Consider the following 24801-nt stretch of genomic DNA (forward strand, 5'->3'; position numbering starts at 1 on the left):
GGTAAACAGAAAGATTTCCTTTTCTTATACTACAGAATCAGTCCACAATGTATGTCTGAACCTAGCAAAAAGCTGTGCTCAAAGGGAATCAAGAATCCCAAGTTCCAGGGCATCTGGGTGGCTCAGTGGGTTGAGCGTCTGACTCTTGATTTGAGCTCAGGTCACAATCTCACAGCTGTGACCAACACCGGGCTCTGCACTGAGTGTGGAGCCTGCTTGGGATTCATTCTCTCTATTAAAAATAAAAAATAGAAAATTTAAAAGTTTTTCAGGAAGGCCTTTTTTTTTTTTAAAAAAAAAGAATGCCAATTTCATTTCCTTACCTCTGTCCATCTGATGACTTTTCCATTTGCTTTATACTCCGATCCATGGAATATCTTCACACTTGTTATAGACTCCATGGACTTCCCATCTATAGGACTTATAACACTACAATAGAGGCAAAGGGAAGAGATGGAAGCAGCTCCTGTAGTTAGTAGAATCACTTCTCTTATCAACTCTTGCTAGTAATTACACTGGGCGCTTTGCTGAACACATCTGAGCAACTCATCACACAGCAAGAAGAAACTGCACAAAAATGTACATGAATAGAGCTCACGTGGGAAGGTCCTGTGCAATGAAATAATTCCAAGAACACATATAAAAAAGGATCCAGGATTCCAGGAGCTGGTTCTTTCAATGTAAAAAAAATTGTTTATTCAAACCTGCTCTCTTCTCCTAGCATTCCTTTCTGCCGTGAGTGCGCAGCCACACAATCTCGCTCTCCCCTCTGCTCTGTCACACACGCTGCTCCTGACAATCACACTCACCCGTTTGCAGATCTGCCTCACAGATGAACTTAAGGGGAGGGAACATGATACACTCACCTCTGTGTGCTGTATTCCCAGTTCTGACATACTGCTTGGAATGTAGGAGTTTAATACATGTTTACTGATTAAAAGAATTACTTGACCAGTATGTTAACTATGACAGTGCTGGTGTGAGCACATGAACAAGTATTTATATTATTATCACAACAAATTCCCTAAGTACTAAATTATCACTCACAGATTCCTCAACAGAAAGGTCATTTTTTCATAGTCATTTCCTCTCCCAAATATAGCAAGTATGGAGATTCACACTCATTATGATGAGGATTCAAAATAATTGTCACCATGTTTCCAAACGCTTCCTAACAAGTTTCAAATGTTTGTTTTTTAATCTGCATGTAAAAAGATCAAGTCGAACTTAAACTTCAATATCAGGGATTCACTTCATTCACTTGGATTAAAATTATTTATTCAAATAACTCAATTTAATTTCTAACTTATGATACAATGTCAAAAAGGGCCACTCTTAGTTGATTAGTACTATTTTAGAGAGGATACCCAGACACTGAGGGACAAGCTGGAAAACATTCAATTTATACACCACTGACGAACCCCCTGAATTTGACAGTCCTCCCTAACTAGTTCTGCCACTGGCACTTGTAGGAAGGGGCAACCTGCGTGTTTCCAGTTACTGATTCCCATGGCATCAGATTTTCAGATTATCTATTTTTTCGTCCTGATAACCATGTTCATTTCCAACTTATTAAACACAAATTGATTTTGAAATTAAAATTTCCAATGAAGCATGGTAAGATAAAGGACTATTTGTAAAATGGGCAAATATACTCACTGATTTTTGTTTAATAACAAAAGTTTTAAAAGAGTTTTTAAAAATCCGGGGTGCCATGTTGTCTATGCCCTCAATCTGCCTTTGCTCCTGCGATTCCCTCAGACTGGAATGCCCGCTCTGCCACAGCTGCGTGGCACATACCACTCACTCATCAGTCAGCGGCCATTTCTCCATACAGGCCTTCCTGAATGCCCTCCCACCTCCACCAAGCTTCCCCTTTTCTTTCTTATCTTCACTGTGTGCTAGAGAGTTTTCTATGAGCATCTTCCACACTTTGATGCACCTATTTGTAACTATCTTCAAAACAAGACTGAACCACTTATCAGCAGGGAGTGTGTGGAATTCATTTTTGTATTTTCAGAGACCTATACATAGAATTATTGCCTGAAGGAAGGAATGAAAAAGGGCTGGATGAATGGATGAAAGAAAGCTTCATACAATGATGTATAATATATTGATTCAATCAACCAAATTTTTAAAGCATCTACTAGGTGCCACACAGTGTTTTAGGTTCTGGTGATATAGCTATAAATAAACCAGATAAAAATCCTTGCCATTATGAAGTCTATTGCCCAGGAACAATATAATAAGTAAAAGTATGTTTTATGTTAGAGAATTATAACTTCTCTTGCAAAATATAATGCAAGGAAGGGGGATAGGAGGTACTGCGGGGGGAGAGAAGAAATATGTATGGGAGGGTTAATAATTTAGATAGGTTGGCCAAGAAGGCCTTACTGAGAAAACACATTTAGAAAAAACTTGAAGGTGATGAGTGGGTGACTCGTTTGGCTATCTTGTATTGAGGGCCACAGTACAAGGTGAAAGAGCAGTTAAGAATATGCCAGAGGGCAGAAGTAGAGTTGATGCAGTCAGACAAGAAGGCAGGTGTTTCTTCTGTGAAGTAAAACAGTAGACGGATTGTGTGAGGCCTTAGACGTTGAAAACCATTTTGGCTTTTATGCTGCATGATACTAGAAGCCAATGGTGGCTTCTAAGCAGAGAAGTGACATTACTCTGGCCGCTGTGCTGAAAACAGATTAGGTTAGGGGGCAGGAGGAGGTCAAGACTAGAAACAAGCAAGTCAATTCAAAGGCTCCTACAATAATCCAGACCAAATGATGGTGGCCTGAACCAGGATGGTGGCAGTAGAGGCAATGAGAGATTATATGATTCTGGGTGTATGCTGAACTAAAATATAACAGGATATATAAACTATATAAGATATAACAGCACCAGCATTTACTGTTGGGTTAGGAATAGGGTGTGAGAGAAAAAGAAGTGTCAAAGGTGACTCCAAAGTGTTGGCTTGAGCCCTCAAGAGTAGAGCAGGCCTGTAATGGGAAAGAATGCAAGACCGGAAGCCCAGGAGTTGGTTTTAGGTCCCAGTCCTGCCACTTCCTTGCTCTGTGGAGTTATTTAGCCTGTTGGTGATTGTTTACTCATCTATAATATGAAAAGGCAAGGCTAGTTATTAAAGCAAATAAAACAATGTTGGCAAAAGGGCTTTCTGTATAAAACGAGAAAGGACTTTGGTTATTTCTATTATCTCAGTAACTTTAGAGGTCTGTTTTGTTTCATCAACTCCTTCCCTCCTCCTCTCTTCAAAAATATGCAGAGAAACTCCTTCAAAAATTAAGCCAAGAAACTAGAAATTTAAAATTTTATGTTATATATATATACACACAACAGTCCTTTCTCTTTGGGCTTTCAGTAAAGTTATAAAGACCAGTGTAGACAAAGCCCACAGCCCAGGCCATAACCAATGCCCCCAAAGGGGAAAGGGAGGAAACATTTACCCTTTGTTGACATTCTTGTCATCATCCACCCACTGGATGTAGATGTGCTCCTGGGGGTCCTCGGCATCTGCCTTGCCACAGGTGATGGTGAAGTCCTTCATCTCTCGCAGTGCCTGCCTCAAAGCATCCATGTTCTCTGCCGTGATCTGGACCATAACGCCGTCTGAGAATCAGCACCAAGATAATACAGATGTAAACAACGCAAAGCCAGGAGAGGGGCAGATGAATCACAGTGCCTGGCAGCTAGCAAATCCCTCTAGGATTAAACATAAAACTTTGCTTTGCTCTCTAAAGCTGACAGATAGAAGTTTTGTTTTTTGAGCTGAATCTCTTACTTTTTAAAGTGCTATGAGGAGTAAACGCCAAGATGGCTTCTGCTTCAAACACTTGCCTGCCGACTTCACTTCCGACACAGCTGAGTTCTCCTGAGACTGCTCAAGGGGAGATTCACACATGGCCACACCCCTTTTATGGATCGGTAGAATACTTTGTTCCTCTTCTCACTCTTGCATTTATCATGCTCTAACCATATTTCTGTGTTTGCACCTCTGTCTCTCTCACCTTACTATGATTGTCTGGCATACAGTGAATGCCCAGTAAATGTTTGTTAAATAAATCACTGAATGAACAACAGTAGTGGGATCAGCAATACATCCATGTATTGGCTAGCAAGAAGCAAACCTACCACATGTGTTTTACATAGGTCACCACGTAGCCAACACATGGCAACTATCTGGGAGCTGCTACCGACCCAAGTCAAAGGTGGACACTGAAATTCATGTTGAGCAATTACCCTGCTTCACTGACACAAAATTTTGTCAACTAATTTCTAAAAAGCTTCATAAAAATTTCATAAACAGATTAATTGCTCAATTGACACAGAGTGAAATACAAGAACTAAAAATTTCCCAATCCAAAGATACAGACCTAACTATTAAATATATTGCATTTGTAAGGATCTGTGTCTGTTCAAATGATCATTTCCCCAACATTTAAAGCATGTTTTTTAATCCTCTTGTTAAGACACAATTTTAAATTTAGACAATACTTGATCACTTAAGACCAAATGACTGTTTAACTCCTAGATTTCTTAACCTCTTAACAGCATGCTTCTACTTTCTAGCCAAAATTGTGAAATTTAGTTGTAAAATACAATGTACTTTGCTCTTCACTTGCTGTTTTATTAAGCTTTCCAATAAAGGAGGTCAAAGCCAGTATCTATGAACATATGTAAGATGGCCTATATACTTCAGTTAACACACTGGACTTCACCCCAGGAAGAGCTGCTCTTAGACAGGGGCTGAGGTTAGCTACTGTGGAAATGAACACCTATCATCATGTGTGGCAGACTGTCCTTTCCAAAGGTGACCACGGTATCTCTGACCTCATGTGCTTTCTCACAATGCTAGCTTCCTGATTCCCCATTAAGAGATGGAGTCTAATTCTTTTCCCCTTGACTCTGGGAAGGTTTATGATTATTTCCAACAGTAGAGTATGGTGGAAGGGATATGGCGTGATCTCTAAGACTGGATCATAAGAAACAACATGGCTTCTGCCCTTTGCTAGACATGTGGCTGGGGTTTGGAGTCCAGCTACCCCAAGGCTGCTATGGCATGCTAAGAGTCAAAGTGTGAGTACTCTAGCCACCACTCCTAGTCTTTAAATTATCCCAGACCCCAGACATGTGAGTAAACAAACCTTCAAATAGTCCTAGCTCCCAGCCATCAAGTCATCTCTACTGAGGCCCTGGATATAGAATCAAGCCGTCCCTCACTATTTTGTCAAGATTCCTGACGCAGAGGAATCGATGAGCATGATACAATAGTTGTTTTAAGCCATTAACAGCTGGGTTAATTTGTTATGCAACAAGAATAACCAGATCAAAGTAACCAGATCAAACTATAGGAAGAATCAACTGATAAAGAAAATAAACAGTATGCTTATCAGCCTTTCATTAACCTTAATTAGCATTTTTCAGGATATGTCATATCTAATCTAATTATACAAAAACAGCAGCAAGCACATCCCATTCTGCACCCCAAATGATGACTGCACATTCCTGTGAGTTAAAGCAGACTGAACTTCATCTACATGTTTCTGTAAACAATGGGCCCAATGATATATCTGAACTCAGACTATGCCCTCTTGGGTACCCTATCCCAGAGCTCTGAAAGGCCATCTCTTAATTTTTCTGTCTACTGCTTACTCCCTTCTTTGGAGACAGTATTAATTAGCTGAAGAGTAAAATGCTATTGATACATAATAGGAGTAAGAAGTCTACTGTAAAAGTGTTATGGTTTTACTTAACATTGCTTGCTTTTTATTTGTTCTTTTAAACTTTTATTATTATTGTTATTTTTTATGTAAGCTCTATGCCCACATGAGGCTTGAACTTATGACCGGGAGATCAAGAGTCGCATCCTCTACCAACTGAGGAAGCCAGGTACCCCAACATCCCTTGCTTTTTAAGTTGTATAATTAGGCCTGAACTAAATGCAGGCAATAAATAACTTATTCTTTACCTTCCACAATACTGGACTTGGCAAGATATCCGGAAGAAGATTTCAGAGCGCCACTGAACACAAAGAAACTGGCACCAGTCACTAAAATAGCAATATAAATAGTTTAATGAAGATAGGCCCTGAGATCAAAAGACTCAGAATAATACTGAAATATTTGGTAGTTGGTAACCCCAACCATCATCATACAGAAAACAAAAAACAATGACTCTATACACCACAATATACAAGTAACCCAGTAATTCTGATGCTTTGGGAATGAAGTTTAAGATACACTCCCCATTTTGTTTTCCTCTCCCTCCAGTCAAGAATTAAAGAATCTTACAAGCAAAGAAATCTTAGGGGTCCAATTTAGGGCTTGGCAAACTACAGCCTGATTGGCCTGCAGCATGTTTTGATAAGTAAAATGTTATTGGAACACAGTCATGTCCACTCATTTACATATTACCTATGGCAGTTTTTGAAGTATGCCAGAGTTGAGTAATTGGGGACAAAGACCACAGGCTTGCAATACCTAATATATCACCTAGCCATTCAGAGAAAAGTGATGGCTGATCTAATACCTTTTTTTTCTTTTGATAAAATATATTTTGAAGATGGAGTTATGGTTGGCAACCATTTTACTTACGAGTGTGGTTCTTTTAAAAAATACAATAAATAAATAAATACCTACTGAAAAGACCAACACATGTTACTATTACCTCTTCATGGAAGAAAGATATTTAATTACATCTAGCTTTAAGAAAATTTCACTATGTTCCTGCACATCAGCTTTTAAGATCTGAAAAAGATTATTTATGTATGTATTTTTTATTTATTTGACAGAGAGAGCAAGCACTCACACACAAGCAGCGAAGATGGTCAGAGAGAGAGAAAAAGAGAGAGGATCCTAAGCAGGCAGAGCACAATGTGGGACCGGATCCCATGATCCTGGGATCATGGCCTGAGCTGAAATCAAGAGCTGGAGGCTTAACTGACTGTACTACCTAGGGCCCCAAGATTTTACTGTTTTACAGTAATCTCCAGACCCAATGTGGGGCTCAAACTTAGAACCCAAGATGAAGAGTCACATGGCTCCACCAACTAAGCCAACCAGGAGCCCCTGTGCTCTTCCATATCTTAAACTGGACTAAGCTAGGGGTGCCTGGGTGGCTCAGTCGATTAAGTGTCCGACTTACGCTCAGGTCATGATCTTGCACTTTGTGGGTTCGAGCCCTGCATCACGCTCTGTGCTATCAGCTCAGAGACTGGAGCCTGCTACAGATTCTGTGTCTCCCTTTCTCTCTGCCCCTCCCCTGCTCATGCTATCTCTCTGTCTCTCAAAAATAAATAAACATTAATTTTTTTTTTTAAATTAGACTAAGCTAATCCAACTTTCTGCCCATTGGCCCTGCAGTATCTCTAACAGGTGGATATCCAGTTTGTCAGAGTCCCAGTGACAAGGAGTCCACAATGGCACTAGGCAGCCCATTCTACTTCTGGATAACTCTCAGCCTTATAGAATGTGCTCTCAAACGAACTCCAGACCTAGACCCTTGCAATTTTCACCCAATGGTGCTGGTTCTGGCCTTTTGCAGCTATAGAGAATAAGCTAAATGTTATTTCCACACACCAGAAAACCTTAAAAATAGAGATAGCTATTTTTCACCCTCTGCCAATCTACACTTTTCCAGATTATACATTCATACTCAAAAGGTCTTCTTTTGACCTAGTTTCCAGATTTTTCACAAGCCTTGAATCATCCTCTGAAGAACCTCCAGTTTTATCAATGGATAGGATCAATTACATTAGTGATATCCAGAATTTATTTCAAATATTCCAGGTGTGATCTGACTAATAGAGAGCATTGTGGACTTATCACCTACCTTATTTTGGATATCATGTTGAAGATACATGTGAAAAAAACCTTTACTAAACAGTTGATTTATAAAACATATTGGACAGTGACCTATGTCACTGTCAACCAGAGAAGTGCTTCATAAAGCATACTAAAGAAAGCTAGTTATGGGAGATATTTTGAGGAATAATAAAATTCATGATCAACTAAGTTTGGAAAGGGCCAGGCACTATCTTCCTTTTGGAAAATCATAAATCTTATCACCCTGTTAAAGGCTCTGAAAAGTCCTATAGTGAAGAAATCTGTTTAAATTTGTTTAAGCCAGGATTCTGAGTATAATGTACTAACAAGCAAGACTTTCATTTTTGTATTTTTAACACCAAAGAACCTGATAAGACTTCTTAAGAAATGCCACCTTGAATGTAAACTGATGCAGCCACTCTGGAAAACAGTGTGAAAGTTCCTCAAAAAATTAACAGTAGAACTCCCCTATGACCTAGCAATAGTACTGCTAGGAATTTACCCAAGGAATACAGATGTGCTGATGCACAGGGGCACACATACCCCAACGTTCATAGCAGCACTTTCAACAGTAGCCAAACCATGGAAACAGCCTAAATGTCCATCAACTGATGAATGGATCAAGAAGATGTGGTTTATATAAACAATGGAATACTACATGGCAATGAGAAAGAATGACACCTGGCCATTTGTAGCAATGTGGATGGACCTCGAGGATGTTATGCTAAATGAAGTAAGTCAGGCAGAGAAGGATAGATACCATTTGTTTTCACTCATATGTGGAACAGGAGAAACTTAACAGAGGATCATGGGGGCGGGGAAGGGGAAAAAATAGTTAAGGAGAGTGAGGGAGGCAAACCATAAGAGACTCTTAAATATTGAGAACAAACTGAGGATTGATGGGAATGGAAGAGAGGGGAAAATGGGTGATGGGCATGAAGGAGGGCACTTGTTGGGATGAACATTGGGTGTTATATGGAAACCAACTTGACAATAAACTATAAAAAAAGCAAAACAAACAAAAAAACAAACAAAAGAAATGCTTCCGTAAGCAGTGCTTCTTAAATTTCAATGTGCATTTAACACAGAGACCTTGTTAAAGTGCAAATTCTAATTAGCAGATCTGGGGTACAGATTCCTCATTCCTAACAATCTCCTAAGCGATGAGCCCAAGAAGCCTTCTTTCAGAATTCAGTCAACCTATTAATTAACATTCTTTGGATATGGTCATCCAACAAGTTTCAAATCTCTTAAGTATATTCTCACTAAGGGGCCTAATCTCCTACTTTCAAATACCAGTTCTGGCTAATATTCCGAGGTAGAATTTTCAACACATTCCCCTCAATAACAGAGATCCCATGTGCAACTTTGAGTCTGGCTATTTGGGAAGTCAACATAATCTTGGAGAATAAGGATGGAGAGGCTAAGTTCATCACAGTGAATTTAGAAAGTAAGAGTTATGGGGCTGAGATATCCAACTTTCCATATCCAATATAACCTTATATTCTTACCACATCAATAACCTCAAAGACTCACCCTTTCTGGGCTGATTGTGAATACTGATAGCCTGGGTCTGATAGTTTCCATCATCATTCTGTACACACACGAGATGAGAGTCTGCCTTCTCATTGAAGCAGGCTCCTCCTGCCAGGACATGTTCATTGGACTTGTTCATGGCTTTCATCATCTGCAATCAAAGAAGAAGGTTAACTTTCTTGTTCTGCCAAAAAAGGGCATTTTGGGGGGTCTCACACAGCACAATTCCTTTACCTTCTCAAAGTCAAAAAAACAATATTATTATTTATTAAAGTGACAAGGAGGCTACTAAATAATGAAAACAAAGTGAATATCAGTCACCATTAATACAGAAAAATCAACATATAGGGGCGCCTGGGTGGCTCAGTCAGTTAAGCGTCCATCTTCGGCTTAGGTCATGATCTGACGGGTTGTGGGTTCGAGCCCCACATCAGGCTCTGTGCTGATAGCTCAGGGCATGGAGCTTGTTTCGGATTCTGTATCTCCCTCTGTCTCTGTCCCCCCACCAATGCTCTCTCAAAAATAAATAAACATTAAAAAAGAAAAGAAATCAACAGATACAAAAATACTCTTTACACTTTATAGATGATTTATATTATAACCTAAATAAGCACGACACATTTGCATTCATTTTTTTAATCCTTTGTTGCTGCACTGAACTCAAGTAACATTAGTTTAGTTAATTACAGTAATTCCTCCTACCCACTAGATTCTCTGAGGACATATACACTGAAATTCTAAGTCAAAAGAATGTTCCATATGTAAGTGCATCTGCCTTCTTTTTCCGTATTCACACAAAGGAGTGAGGGTACTCCTCTAGAAGCATATAAATTCCACTGTTTCTTAGTTTTACTAACTTCTGCTTGAAATCTTCAAAGAAATCACTAATATGTTGCTTTGTTCTTTTTTTTCGTTTAAATTCCAGCCAATATATAGTATAATATTAGTTTCAGGAGAATTAGTAATTCATCACTATAAATAACACCCAGTGCTCATCACAACAACTGCCCTCCTTAATGCCCATCCTCTTCCCACCTCCCTCCATCAATTCTCCATTTGTTCTCTCATTAAGAGTCTGTTTTTGGTTTGCCTCTTTTTCCCTCCTCTGTTCACCTATTTTGTTTCTTAAATTCCACATATCTGTGAAATCATATGGTATTTGTCTTTCTCTGACTGACATATTTTGCTTTAAGACTCTCCAGCTCTATCCATGTCATTGCAAAAGGCACATCTCTTTCTTTCCTTGATGGCTGAGTAATATTCCACCCCCCCTTTCTCTCTCTCTCTCTCTCTCACTCACTCACACACACACACACACACACACACACACACATCTTCTTTATCCATTCTTTCCATAATGTGACTGTGTGTCCCTTCAAATCAGTATTTTTGTATCCTTTGGGTAAATACCTAATAGTGTAATTACTGGGTTGTAGGATAGTTCTATTTTTAATTTTTTGATAAACTTCCATACTGTTTTTCCAGAGTTGTTTGATTAGTTTGTATTTTTTTTTAATTTTTTAAAATGTTTTATTAATTTTTGATACAGGAGAGACAGAGCATGAGAGGGGTAGGGTCAGAGAGAGAAGGAAACACAGAACTGGAAGCAGGCTCCAGGCTCTGAGCTAGCCGTCAGCACAGAGCCCGACGCAGGGCTCGAACCCATGAATGTGAGATCTGACCTGAGCCGAAGTCGGAGGCTTAACCGACTGAGCCACCCAGGCGCCCCTGATTAGTTTGTATTGAACAGTGCAAGAGTGTTCCCCTTTACCCTCATCTTCACCAACACCTGTTGTCTCCTGTGTTATTGATTCTAGCCATTCTGAAAGGTGTGAGGTAGAATCTCATCATGGTTTTGATTTGGATTTCCCTGATGATGAGTGATGTTGAACATCTTTTCATGTGTCTCTTAGTCATCTGGATGTCTTTGGAAAAAATGTCTATTCATATCCTTTGCCCATTTCTTACCTGGATTATTTGTTTTGTGGGTGTTGAGTTTAAGTTCTTTACAGATTTTTGATTCTAACCCTGTTATCAACTATGTCATTTGCAAATATCTTCTCCCATTCCAAAGGTTGCCTTTTAGTTTTACTGACTGTTTTCCTTCACTTTTTGTCTTGATGAGGTCCCAATAGTTCATTTTTGCTTTTGTTTCCCTTGCCTCTAGTAACATGTCTAGTAAGAAACTGCTCTAGCCAAGGTCAAAGAGATTGTTGCCTGTGTTCTCTCCTCTAGCATTTTGATGGTTTCCTGTCTCACCTCTAGGTCTTTCATCCATTTTGAATTTATTTTTGTGTATGGTGTAAGTAAGCAGTCAGTTTCATTCTGCATACTGCTGTCGAGTTTTTCCAACACCATTTGTAGAAGAAACTGTCTTTTTCCCACAGCTCAATGGGGGAAAACTGAGAGCTTTCCCTCCACAGTCAGGACCAAGAGTGGGATGTCCACTCTCACCATTGTTATTTAATGTAGTACTGGAAGTCCTAGCCTTGGCAATCAGACAACAAAAAGAAATAAAAGCATCTACATCGGCAAAGAAGTCAAATTTTCATTATTTGCAGATGACATGATTTTCTATGAAGAAAACCCAAAGACTCCACCAAAAAATAGCTGATACATGAATTCAGTAAAGTCACAGGATACAAAATCAACATACAGAAATCTGTTGCATTTCTATATACCAATAATGAAGCAGCAGAAAATCAAGGAATTGATCCCATTTACAATTGCACCAAAAACCATAAGATACCTGGGAATAAACCTAACCAAAGAGGCAAAAGATCTGTACTCTGAAAACTATAGAACACTTATGAAAGAAACTGAAGAGGACACAAAGAAATGAAAACACATCTATGCTTATGGGTTGGAAGAACAAATATTGTTTAAATGTCTATACTACCCAAAACAATCTACATATTTAATGCAATCCCTATCAAAATAACATCAGCATTTCTCACATAGCTAGAACAAACAATCCTAAAATTTCTATAGAACCAGAAAAGATCCAAAATAGAGCAATCCTGAAAACAAAAAGCAAAGCTGGAGGCATCGTGATTCCAGACTTCTAGCTGTATTACAAAGCTGTAATAATCGAGACAGTATGGCACTGGCACAAAAAGGCACACAGATCCATGGGACAGAATAGAACACCCAGAAGTGGACCCACAACTCTATGGTCAACTAATCTTCAACAAAGCAGGAAAGAAAATCCATTGGAAAAAAGACAGTCTCTTCAACAAATGTTTTGTTCTGATCAAAAGATTTAAGATAATAAATCTGAAGCTAATCTGAAAAAGTCACAGGCCACCATTTTGTATCTAGTAAACAAATATGAACTTAACATTACCTTGGTGCTAAACTCTGGCTTCTGGTTGAAATAGGATACTGATAATTTGTTTTTTAGTGTCCTTTTTTTCTTCATGCCATGCCATTTGTCCACCTTTGTGATCCAATCCTTTAAATGGCTTTAATCTTTCAAAAATCTAGTCCAAAACTTTTGTTTTATCCCTCTCTTCCTCTCATATTTCAAACTGTAGTACTAAGTGTGAAAAATACTAGATGAGGGTTCCAATACCTTTTATATTCTTGTATCAATACACTCAAAACAAAATAATGTAAGGTGAAATTCACATTCATAAAATTAACCATTTCAAAGTTGAACAATCTGGGGCCATTTAATACATTCACAATGGTGTGCAACAGTAATCGTGATCTAGTTCCAAAACATTTCAATCACTTCCAAGTAAAAAATCTGTACATTTATGGCCAGTTGATTTTGATATGGCTAAGACCATTTAATGGTAAAAGAATAGCTTTTAGCAAATGGTGCTAGGACAACTGGATTTCTACATTTTTTTTTAATTTTTAATGTTTTTTATTTTATTTTTGATACAGGGAGAGACAGAGCATGAGAGGGGTAGGGGCAGAGAGCGAGAAGGAGACACAGAACTGGAAGCAGGCTCCAGGCTCTGAGCTAGCTGTCAGCACAGAGCCTGATGCGGGGCTCGAACCCACGAATGTGAGATCTGACCTGAGCCGAAGTCGGAGGCTTAGCCGACTGAGCCACCCAGGCGCCCCTGGATTTCTACATATTAAAAAATGAACATGTACCTCTATTTCACACTATGTACAAAATTTAACTCAAAGTGGATCAGTGACCTAAATATAAGAGCTGAATCCATGGAGCTCTTTGATAGAAACAGGAGGCTAATTTTTCATCTCATTGGATTTACCAGTGGATTCTTAGATAGTATGCTAACAGTACACGTAACAAAAGAAAAAATAGATTGGACTTAATAAAAATTAAAATCATTTGTGCATTTGAAGACATTAACAAGAAAGTGAAAAGACAACCTACATGTGGGAGAAAAGATTTGCAAGTCATATATCTGACAAGAGTCTGATAACTAGAAAATATATAGAGAAATCTTTCAATTCAGCAACAAAAAACAATCCCATTAAAAAAAACTGGCAAAGGGCAACTTTTTTCTAGATATGTCTCCTGAAGCAAGGGAAACAAAAAGCAAAAATAAACTATTGGGACTACATCAAAATAAAAAGCTTCTCTACAGCAAAGGAAACAACAAAATTAGAGAAGATATTTGCAAATGACACATCTGATAAAGAGTTAGAATCCAAAATACAGAGAACTTCTAAAACTCAACACCCAAGAAACAAATAACCTAATTAAAAATGGGCTGAAGAAATGAACAGACATTTCTCCAAATAAGACAGGTAGATGGCCAACAGACACATTTAAAGATCTTCATCACTTACCATCAGGGAAATGCAAATCAAAACTACAATGAGATATCACCTCATACCTGTTAGAATAACTAAAATCAACAGCACAAAAACCAACAGGTGTTGATGAGGATGTGGTGAAAAAGGAGTACTTGTGCACCATTTGGTAGGAATGCAAACTATGCAGCCACTGTGGAAAATAGTGTGGAGGTTCCTCAAAAAGTTAAAAATAGAACTACCCTATGGTCTAGCAATTGCATTACTAGGTATTTACCCAAATACAAAAACATGAATTCAAAGGGATACATGCACTCCATGTTTATAGCAGCATTATTTACAGCAGCCAAATTATGGAAAGAGCCCAAATATCTATTGATTGATAGATAAAGAAGAGTGGTGGGTGGGTGTGTGTGTGTGTGTGTGTGTGTGTGTGTGTGTGTGCGCACTGGAATATTACTCATCCATAAAAAAGGAATGAAATCTTGGTCATTTGCAAGGACATGGATGGAGCTAGAGAATATAATGCTAAGTGAAATAAGAGAAAGACAAATATAGTGTGGTTTCAATTTTTTTTAATGTCTATTAATTTTGAGACAGAGAGAGGTAGAGCACAAGCAGGGGATGGATGGAGACAGACAGGCTCCAGGCTCTGAGCTGTTAGCACGGAACTTGATATGGGGTTCAAACCCACAAACTGTGAGATCATAACCTGAGTCGAAGTTGGACGCTTAACTGACTGAGCTGCTCAGGCACCCCACAGATGCACAGATTTATTTCTGGATTCTTAAGTCTACACTATTTTGATTACTGCAGCCCTGTGGTAGATTTTGAAACTGGAAGGGTAACTACCCCAATTTTGTTCTTATAAAAGATTATTTCGGCTTTGGAGTCCCTTGTAATTCCAAAAGAATTTGAGTACTGGCTTTTTCTTTTCTGGGGGGAAAAAGGCCATGGGTATTTTGATAAGGCTTGCATTGGATCTGTAGATCCACTATGAATAATACAATGTTTCCAAATTTACCAAAACACAGTTCTGATGATACCAATTTTTTCTACCATGTCCTCTGTTCAAAATCACTAGCTTGCCACATTCTCACTCCAAACCAGCTCTCCTGTCTTGCTTCCCTTCCTACTGTAAAATTATATGCAGGACTACTCCCTGATGTGCTACCATTTCCCAGCTCTAAATTCTTGCATATATTATTTACCCTTCCTTTTTATCTCTCATATCCAAGCACCTGAAAAAGCTATCTCCCAAAACAAGGCCTAGTAAAAATACCAAGTCCTGCATGCAGCCTTCTTTCTTTCTAGACACCAATACGACCACTTCCTTCTTTGAACTGTCAGAGCACACTGTTTGTATTTCTTATAAATTGCATTATCAACATTCAGCTTTGTATTATGGTTAATAGCAAAGAGTTCTATTAACCAGACTGCCTGCATTTCTTGGCTTTGCTACAACTCCCCGTGTACCCTTGGGCAAGTTACTTGATTTCTCTGTGTCTGTTTTCTCCTCCGTAAAGGGGATAATAAAAGCAACTAGTTCATATTGTTATGAGGATTAAATAAGTTACTATTGGGGAGGCTGGGTGACTCAGTCGGCTAAGTGGCTGACTTCGGCTCAGGTCACGATCTCACAGTTTGTGGGTTTGAGCCCCGCATCAGGCTCTGTGCTAACAGCTCGGAGTCTGGAGCCGGCTTCACATTCTGTGTCTCTCTCTCTCTCTCTGCCCCTCCCCAGTTCATGCTCTGTCTCTCAAAAATGAATAAATGTAAAAAAATAAAAATAAAAAAATAAATGAGTTAGTATTTATAAAGTGCTTAGAACAGCACCAAGAACACAGTAAGTACTGATGAAATGTTTGTAAATAAAATTTATGTTTGTCTCCTCCACTCTGCTTACAAAATTGTAAAGCAACCTAAAAATCAGTAGCAGGTAATTCAGCTAAGTACCTCTTATGCGATAACAGGATTCATACCCTTCCTAAGAGCTCACAACTAGTGAAATGACATACTGATGGAGGGAAACAATTGCTGTGATAACAGTATGTGCAAAATAGCTAACTATCAATGGAGTATGAACCACGAGCCAGGAAATGAGCTAAATGCCATCTGGGTCTTATCACAAAAGACCATTTTAACATATCAAGTAGAGCAGTACAGAATCTTTATCCTCCTGTGTTTCCCACCCCAGAGTCCAACCACCCACAAAAATCAGAATACAGAATACAGAATACAGTTCTAGGAATGACTGTGTTAGAGGAATAGGCAAGGAGTTATAACATTGAATTCATCTCTGAATTAACATGCCATGTCCTTCAATTCCTTTCTGAGATCACATGTTAAAAAATGACAGTTATTTCATCTTTTGATTTAAAGTAGAGAGGAATTATATGTACAGAAGAAGTTTGTGCATGCCCTGATAAGCAGCTACAATTTCTACATAATTTGTCTGCCTTGGTACAGGTCCTTGCTTATGGTAGGTGATCAATAAATATTTGCTGAATATACTAATTAGTAAATCATACTAAATACGGATGCATTTGGAGAGTTTGTCTTATTCATGAAGTTATATTGAGAGTAAATGGTGTTGGTAGGGTTAAAAAAAGTTTCTTTGGTTTACATACAATTGCAGTGTTATATAGATGAGGCATCTAGTAAAATAAGTTTTAACAATTTAATTCTATAAGCATTTACCAAGCAACTGACAATAACTTTAGGTAGAAAGACACTGCAGAGACATAAAAAATTCAGAAAAGCACTGAACCAGAGATACAATGGAAAATGGAAGACATACTCTCTGTCCTCAGAGGGGCTAAAAATTCAGAGTAGAAAGGGTTTCATACTCATCAGCTATATAAGCTACATGCATACAGAAAACCAGGAAAACAAGAAAAAAAGAGTGATACTGTCTGGGGACAGAGAATTCTAGGAAATTTCCCTAAATGGTATAATATTTGAATTGGCTCTGAAATCAGATGCAAAGGAAGAACACTTTGGATAAAGAGAAAAGTGTGAGTAAAGTTACAGAAATAGAACTGAGTTGAAAATAGAACTGAGAAGAACACTGAGTTGAGTAATGATGGAACAGGTAGAGGAATATCCCTGCCTGGAGATATTCTGGAACAATATAAATGTTTATCCTTCCCATCAGCTGGAGTTCACTGGTGTCTAGAAGCTAGCACCCATGTTGAAGTCCTATGGGTCTACATATCATCAAATATGAACCTTTGAACCTTCACTCACTCATTCAGCAAATATTTATTGAGCATCTGATCTGTACCAGGCACCATGTAAGTTTATTTGGTAGATAATTGGTTTGTTCAGTAGGGAGCAAACAAATTCCTTCCTTCATAGAACTTACATTCTTGTGTATATAGGAGGAGGAAACAAAAACAACAAAATAAGTAAATAAAATACATGAAATGTTATAACATTGTAAGTGCTGTACAAAAAAATAAAACATGGATGCAGGACCAGGAGTACAGGTGGGTGCCATTTCAAATAGCATGGTCAGGGGAGGTCTTATTGAAAAGTGAGGGAAAAGCCATGGGAATATCTAAGGAAGAACTTTACAAGCATTTACAACAGTTGGTGCAATGGCCCTGAGGTGGTAGGATCACAGCAGGCTTGGCAGTTTCAAGGAACACTAAGGACAGTATGGCTGAAGCTGAATGACAGTAAAAAGAGTTATAAGAAATGAGGTTAGAGAGGCAATGGGTTAAGAAGCACAAATGGTATAGAGGATTGCAGTTTTATTCTAAGATAAAAGATCTTTGGAAGGTTTTGAGTAGAGGACTGATGTGATCTAACTTAGTTTTACTGGATTAATAGGGCTGCTGTACTGAGAATAGAGTGATGGGGGAAAGGGTACCAACAGGAAGACCACTTGGGAGACTACTGCTCAAAACCAGAGCAGAGACGATGACTTAGACAAAGACTGGTCTAAAGATTGAGAAGTGGTTGGGCTCTCGATACATTTGGAAGGCAGAGCTGGCAGTTTCCAGGTAGATTAGACATGGGATATGAAAGAAAGAGGACTCAAAGATAACTCCAAAGTTTTGGCCCTGGTAGGTGGAAGAATGGCAGTGCCATCAATTCAGGGAAGCTGCAAGAAGAGCAGGTTTTGAGGGAAGATCAGGAGATCAGAGTTAAACTTGCTAAGCTTGAGATACCTACGCAGGTACAGATGTCAAGTGGGCAGCAAGATACTAAAGTTTACAAAACACAGGAGAGATTCAGGCTGGAAGAAAACATTTGGAAGATATCAGCATAGAGACAGTATTTAAGGCCAGGTGACTGGATAGATTATCATGGAAATGGATAGAGAAATAAAAACTTTCAAAGACGGAGCCCTTGGGTTTTCCAAGGTAAGTGAGAAATACAGTCAGCAAGGGGTATACAGAGATAGAAATTAAATTGTTGGAGATGAGGGATGCCTTGGGAGTCCAAGACTTCTCATGATGTTTGAACATAATGAGATTAGAGCTGGTAGTCATCTCTGGGCCAAAAGTGGCAGCAAAGCTGTGAGTGTGGAGAGACAGGGAAAGCTAAGGGTTTGGCCAGAAGCAGAGTGTCCTGCAGTTCTTTGTTTACTCCTATCAACAGGCATGCAGAAACATGGAGGAGGGTCTTAATCTGACCACAGAGAGTTCAGCAGTGACCTGTGACCTGTTGCAGTCAGTGGAGGTACACTTCCCTTCTTGGGAATCCATTTATTTTAATTTTTGGTTAAATATGGTCTTCTAGGTTTAACACTCCAAATAGCTGTGCCAAAAGTCAATGGAATGCAACCTCCCCTCTCTGTACTATTCTCTAGAGCACCTTTCACCAACTCCTTTCATTCTTTTTTGCCCTTTATCTTTCTGCTACAGAAATGTAACAGATATCTGTATATTGATTTTGTATCCGGTGGCCTAAATTTATCAGGTCTAGGAGATTTTCTGGTGGAGTCTTTAGGATTTTCTATATATAGTATCATGTCATATGCAAATAGTGAAAGTTTTACTTCTTCCTTACTAATTTGGATGCCTTTTATTTCCTTCTCTTGTCTGAATGCTGTGGCTAGGACTTCCAGTAATGTTGAATAAAAAATGGTGACAGTGGACATCCTTGTCTTGTTCCTGATCTTAGGGGAAAGCTCTCAGTTTTTTGTCATTGAGTATAATGTTAAATGTGAGGCTTTGTATATGGCCTTTATTATGCTGAGGTCCGTTCCATCTAAACCTACTCTGTTGAAGGTTTTCATCATGAGTGGATGTTGTACTTTGTCAAATGGGGTTTTTTTGCATCTATTGAAGTAATCATATGGTTTTTATCCTTTTACTGATGTTATGCATCAGATTTATTGATTTGTGAATACTAAACACCCTTGCATCTCAGGAATAAATCCCACCTGGTCGTGGTGAATTTTTTAATGTATTGTTGGATTCGCAACTCCATTCTTTTGAAAAGAGGACTATCAGCTCCTCCTCCCTTAAGAGAAAAGAAATATATTCTTTGAAGACTAGAAAATAAAGCATCCCTCAAACAGATTTTAGGGCCATCTGTTCTTGCTAGTGCCAGAATGAACCTTTGAAATTATGCTTTTGTAAGTTCACTTTTCTCTGAAGAATATGTGTAGCCTTGACTTAAACCAAAACTCCTATTTTAGTATCTTAGAGTGGAAAGGATTCTCAAGAGGCCATTCAGCCTAAATTATACTACATGGGGAATGGTACAGACATATGTCATGGACTCTTGCATTACAGCACAACCAACATAAATTTTTCTATTCCTTGGTTTTGAGGAAAGAATTAACAAAACTTTATTTTGTTTTGCTTGAGACTTTGGCATTACGATAATTCTTTGGCTCTATTTCTCCAGTGACCTGATAATAAGTTGAATGTTGACTACATGACTACCAAAAGTAAAAAAGCTTTAATTTTTACAATTATATTTAAAATTGACAAAATGTACATATTTAAAGTGTATAATTTGATGAATTCTTGCATGTGTATAGGCCCATAAAAATAACACTTGAAATCACTCTCTATTCTGTCCCATTGATCTGTATGTATTGATCTGTATCAGGTAGGATTTATTCCTGAGATGCAAGGGTGTTCAGTATTCACAAACCAATAAATCTGATGCATAACATCAATAAAAGGATAAAAATCATATGATTACTTTAATAGATGCCAAAAAAAACCCCATTTGACAAAGTACAAATTTTCAGCAGAATAATCCTGTCTTGATTTATACCTTTAAAGTAAGCCTTAACATCAGGTAGTGTATGTCCGTGAATTATGTTCTATTTTCAAAGTTGTTTTGGATATTCTAGGTTTCTTTTATCTCCATATAAATTTTAGAATCAGCACCTCAGTTTCTACAAAAAAAGCTTTTCGAGCATTCTGATTGGGACTATGTGTTGAAGCTATGGATTAATCTGGGGAGAAGTGACATCTTAACAACACTGAATCTTCTAATCCATAAACATATTATCTCTCTTCATTTATTTGGGTCTTCTTTAATTTTTCCTAATAATGTTTTATAGCTTTCAGTGTATAGATACTGCAGATCTGTCAAATTTATCCCTAAATGTGTTATATTTTTATGCTATTGTATTTTTTATAATCTTTAATTTCTGAATGTTTATTATTAGTATAGAGAAATATGATTGATTTTTATACAAGGGTCTTCTTAAATTCATTTATTAGATCTAGGAGCCATTTTCTAAGTTCATTAGGATTTCCTACATAGTAGGCAATCATGTTATCATGTTCACTTTTCCAGTCTGTATTCATCTCATTTTGCTTTCTTGCCTTATTACATTGGCTAGAAGCTCCACTGAAATTCTGACTAGAAATAAGAATAGACATCCTCTCTTTGCCCTTTTTAAAAAATATAGATACTTTTTAATGTATATTTTCGAGAGAAAGAGCAGGGGAGGGGCAGAGAGAGGGAAACAGAGGATCTGAAGCAGACTCTGTGCTGACACCAGAAAGCCCAATGTGGGGCTCAAATTCATGAATCATAAGATCATGACCTTAGCCAACGAAGTAGTTGGACGCTTAACAGACTGAGCTAACCAGGTGCCCCACCGTGTCTTAATCTTAAAGGGGAAGCATTCATTCTGTCACCATTTGATATATTAATTGTATGTTTTTTGTAGATGTACCTAATAGGTAGTTAAAGTTCTCTACTTATCTCAGACTGCCAAGATACACATACATATAGATACATCTTGAATGGTAGGATTTTGTCAAATACTTTTTGTCTATCATGTGATTTTCTATTTTTCATCCTATTATGGTGAGTTACAGATTGATTTTTGAAGTTAAAAAAACATAGCATTCTTAGAATATATCCCACTTAGTCATGGTGTACCTTACCATGACTTTTTGTTTGTGTACTGCTGGATTGGATTTACTAAAAGTGTGTTGCATTTTTTATTCAAATTTTTATTGAAATTTCAGTTAGTTAACATATACTGTAATACTGGTTCCAGGAGTAGAATTCAGTGATTCGTCACTTACATACATCACCCAGTTCTCCTCATAACAAGTGCCTCCTTAATACCCATCACCCATTTAACCCATCCTCCACCCACCTCCATCAACCTTCAGTTTGTTCTCTATTGTTAAGAGTCTCATTGTTTGCTTCCCTCTCTTTTTTTCCCTTCCCATATGTTCATCTGTTTTGTTCCTTAAATTCCACATAAGTGAAATCATATGGTATTGGTCATTCTGACGTATTTCACTTAGCATAATAGTCTAGCTCCATCCACATCATTCGCAAATGACAAGATTTCATTCTTTTTGATGGCTGAGTAATATTCCATTGTATATACATGTATACCACTCTTTTTTATCCATTCATCAGTTGATGGAAATTTAGACTCTTTCCATACTTTACTACTGCTGTTGATAATGCTGCTATAAACATCAGGGTGCATGTGTCCCTTTGAATCAGTATTTTTGTATCCTTTGGGTAAATACCTAGTAATGTAATTGCTGGGTCGTAGGGAAGTTCTATTTTTAATTTTTTGAGGAACTTCCATACTGTTTTCCAGCTCTTGGGTGGAGTGTTCTAAAACCACTCAAGTCAGACTGATTGACAGTGTTCACGTTTCTGATGATTTTCTGTCTACTTCTACCAGTTATTAAAACAAGGCTATTAAAATCTCCAAATACAGTCATGGATTTGTCTATTTACCCTCACAATATGATCAATTCTTGCTTCATGCATGTTGAAACTCTGGTATTAATGCATACATGTCTAGGATTGTTATATGTCTTTTTGATGAACTGATCCCTTAATAGGGTTTGATCTCATGAACCACAAGACCATGACCTGAGCTGAGATCAAGAGTCAGACACTTAAACTGAGTCACCCATGCACTCCTAATATGGTTAGATTTAAATCTAACACCCTGCTATTTATTTTGTATTTGTCCCATCTCCTATTCTTTGTTTCTTCTTTCTCAGTCTTTGTATGATTCTAGCTCATCTTCTTTGTTGGCTTATTAGCTATACTTCTTTATTCCGGTTTTTCTGGTAGTTGCTTTTGAGTTTATATGACACACCTTTAACTGATCAATCTACTTTCAAGGAATATTATACCATATCTTGTGTCATATAAGAACCTTATTCCCCTTCCCTGGCTTTTGTGGTATTTTTGTCATTTTGTTTTTATATATGTTATAAACTTCACATTTTTCTATTTTTGTTTTAAACACGTATCTTTTAAAGAGATTTTATATTTACCTGCATATTTACCATTTCTGTTGCTCTATACTCCTTAGTGAAGATTCAGATTTCCATTACTCGGTATTCCATGAAGGACTTCCTTTAACAGTTCTTGTCAATAGGTCTATCGGTAATAGCCTCTTTTAGCTCTTCTATTTCTGAAAAAGCATTTTGCTTTTGAAACATATTTTTACTAGTTATAATACAAACTGATGGGTTTTTTCCAGTAATATAAAGATCCATGATTTGTGCCTTGTATTGTTTTGATAAGAAGTCTGCTCTTAGTCTTATATTTGTTCCTTAGCATAAAATGTGTATTTTCCCCCCTAGTTGCTTTTAAGATTCTTCTCTTTAGCTTTAGTGTTGAGCAATTTGATTAAGATGATTATAGTGTTCCTTAATGTCGTTTTCATCATGTTTTCTGTAACTGGAACTCATTGAGCTTCTTGAATATATGAATTTATACTTCTCATTAAGTTTATAAAATTTTTTATCACTGAGTCTTCAAATATTTTTTTATTTATTCACCACTCCTCTCCTTTGGTGACTTCAATTACAGAGGTAGGCTAACATCCCATGGCTTAATCATGTGCTGTTCATTTAATTTTTCAGTCCTTTCTCTTTGTGTTTCTTTCTGGATAGTTTCTATTGCTATGTTTTTAAGTTTTCTAATTTCTTCTTCATCAGTGTCTAGTCTGCCATTGATTTCATATCACGTATTTTTCATTTCACTGTCATTTTCGTTTCTTGAAGTCTGATTTCTGTTTTGTTTTCTTTTTCATATTTTCCATATATGTTCTTAACATGCTCATGCCTTAATCCTGTTAAGGCTTTCTTTTAAGTTTGACAGGTAGCATCAAAGCAGCCTGAAGTTATGAATAGCCTGGATCAGTAGGGATAATTTGCCTCTAGTTCACTCTAGCTGGTAAGACTACAAATTATGTCTGGCCCTGTGAGAACTGTTTTATCTGGACCCTTCCAGTGCTTTTCTCACATACATATACTGACTTACTAGTCAGCTGAAAACACAATGGGAACCACCTGCATTATTTCCAGAGTTCTTTCATTTCCAGTAATCTGTTTTGCAAATTCTAGCCATCATGACCTCCTCACATTCTCAACTCTGTCTGTTCAACTGAGGGAAACCTCTAGGTTCAGTCTGGGTTTCCCTTGCCTGCATTATGGCCGAGAAACACCATACAGTAAAGTAGGGCAACCACAAGCCCATCTTCTCTGCCCCAGTGCCCTTTTTCTTTCCTGTTTTACTTACTTTGTTTTAATGTTTAGCTATTTAAAGCAAACCAATATGTTAGTGTGGCAGAGCTGCTATAACAATGTACTGTGAACTGGATGGCTTAAACAACAGAAATTTATTGTCCCACAGTTCTGGATGTTTGAAGTCCAAAATCAAAGTGTTGGCAGAATTGGTTCCATTTGAAGGCTTATGTAAAGAAAGGGAGGATTTGTTTTGGGACTCTCTCCTTGACTTGCAGGTGGACAGCTTCTCCTTGTTTCTCTACATCATCTTTATAGGTGTCTGTGACCAACTTCCCCTTCTTATAAGAACATCAGTTATACTGGATTCAGGCTCATTCTAATGGCCTCATTTAAATTTGATTGTAAAGACCTTAAAATCAGCCCTAAAATCGGATTGATAATTGTTAAATTGATGTCTATAAAAATCAGTTTAGTATAGTGGCTAGAGGGGAGGACAGTGGAATTAGACCGCCTGGGTTTGATTCTGGTGCTACCACTTCCTAGTTCTATGGCTTAATATCTGCATCTATTAAAAGGAATTAAACATACTAATTTAATACTAATATCTAAAAATACAAAGTGCCTGCCACATAATATATTTTCACTAAATATTATAATGCTAACTTAATATAACTAACAATAAATGTTAGTTTATTAACATTATTATTAACAATAATCAGAAAAATATCATTAGAATATGAGTA

The 24801-nt window shown here is 37.6% G+C and overlaps 1 protein-coding gene across 4 annotated transcripts in view; it reads right to left on the reverse strand.

Annotated features, from left to right (window-relative positions):
- ZFYVE9 (zinc finger FYVE-type containing 9) overlaps nt 1-24801 on the reverse strand; it is a 173840-nt gene that overhangs the window by 4114 nt on the left and 144925 nt on the right. For all 4 annotated transcript variants that reach the window (XM_029948334.1, XM_029948333.1, XM_029948331.1 and 1 more), the window contains 4 exons: nt 9369-9519; nt 5978-6058; nt 3456-3618; nt 324-429 (listed from right to left, as the gene is read on the reverse strand). In XM_029948334.1, the coding sequence (XP_029804194.1) occupies nt 324-429; nt 3456-3618; nt 5978-6058; nt 9369-9519 (501 nt within the window). The remainder of the gene's footprint in view (nt 1-323; nt 430-3455; nt 3619-5977; nt 6059-9368; nt 9520-24801) is intronic.

Source organism: Suricata suricatta, chromosome 8, assembly GCF_006229205.1.
Source record: "Suricata suricatta isolate VVHF042 chromosome 8, meerkat_22Aug2017_6uvM2_HiC, whole genome shotgun sequence".
Classification (NCBI taxonomy): Eukaryota; Metazoa; Chordata; class Mammalia; order Carnivora; family Herpestidae; genus Suricata; species Suricata suricatta.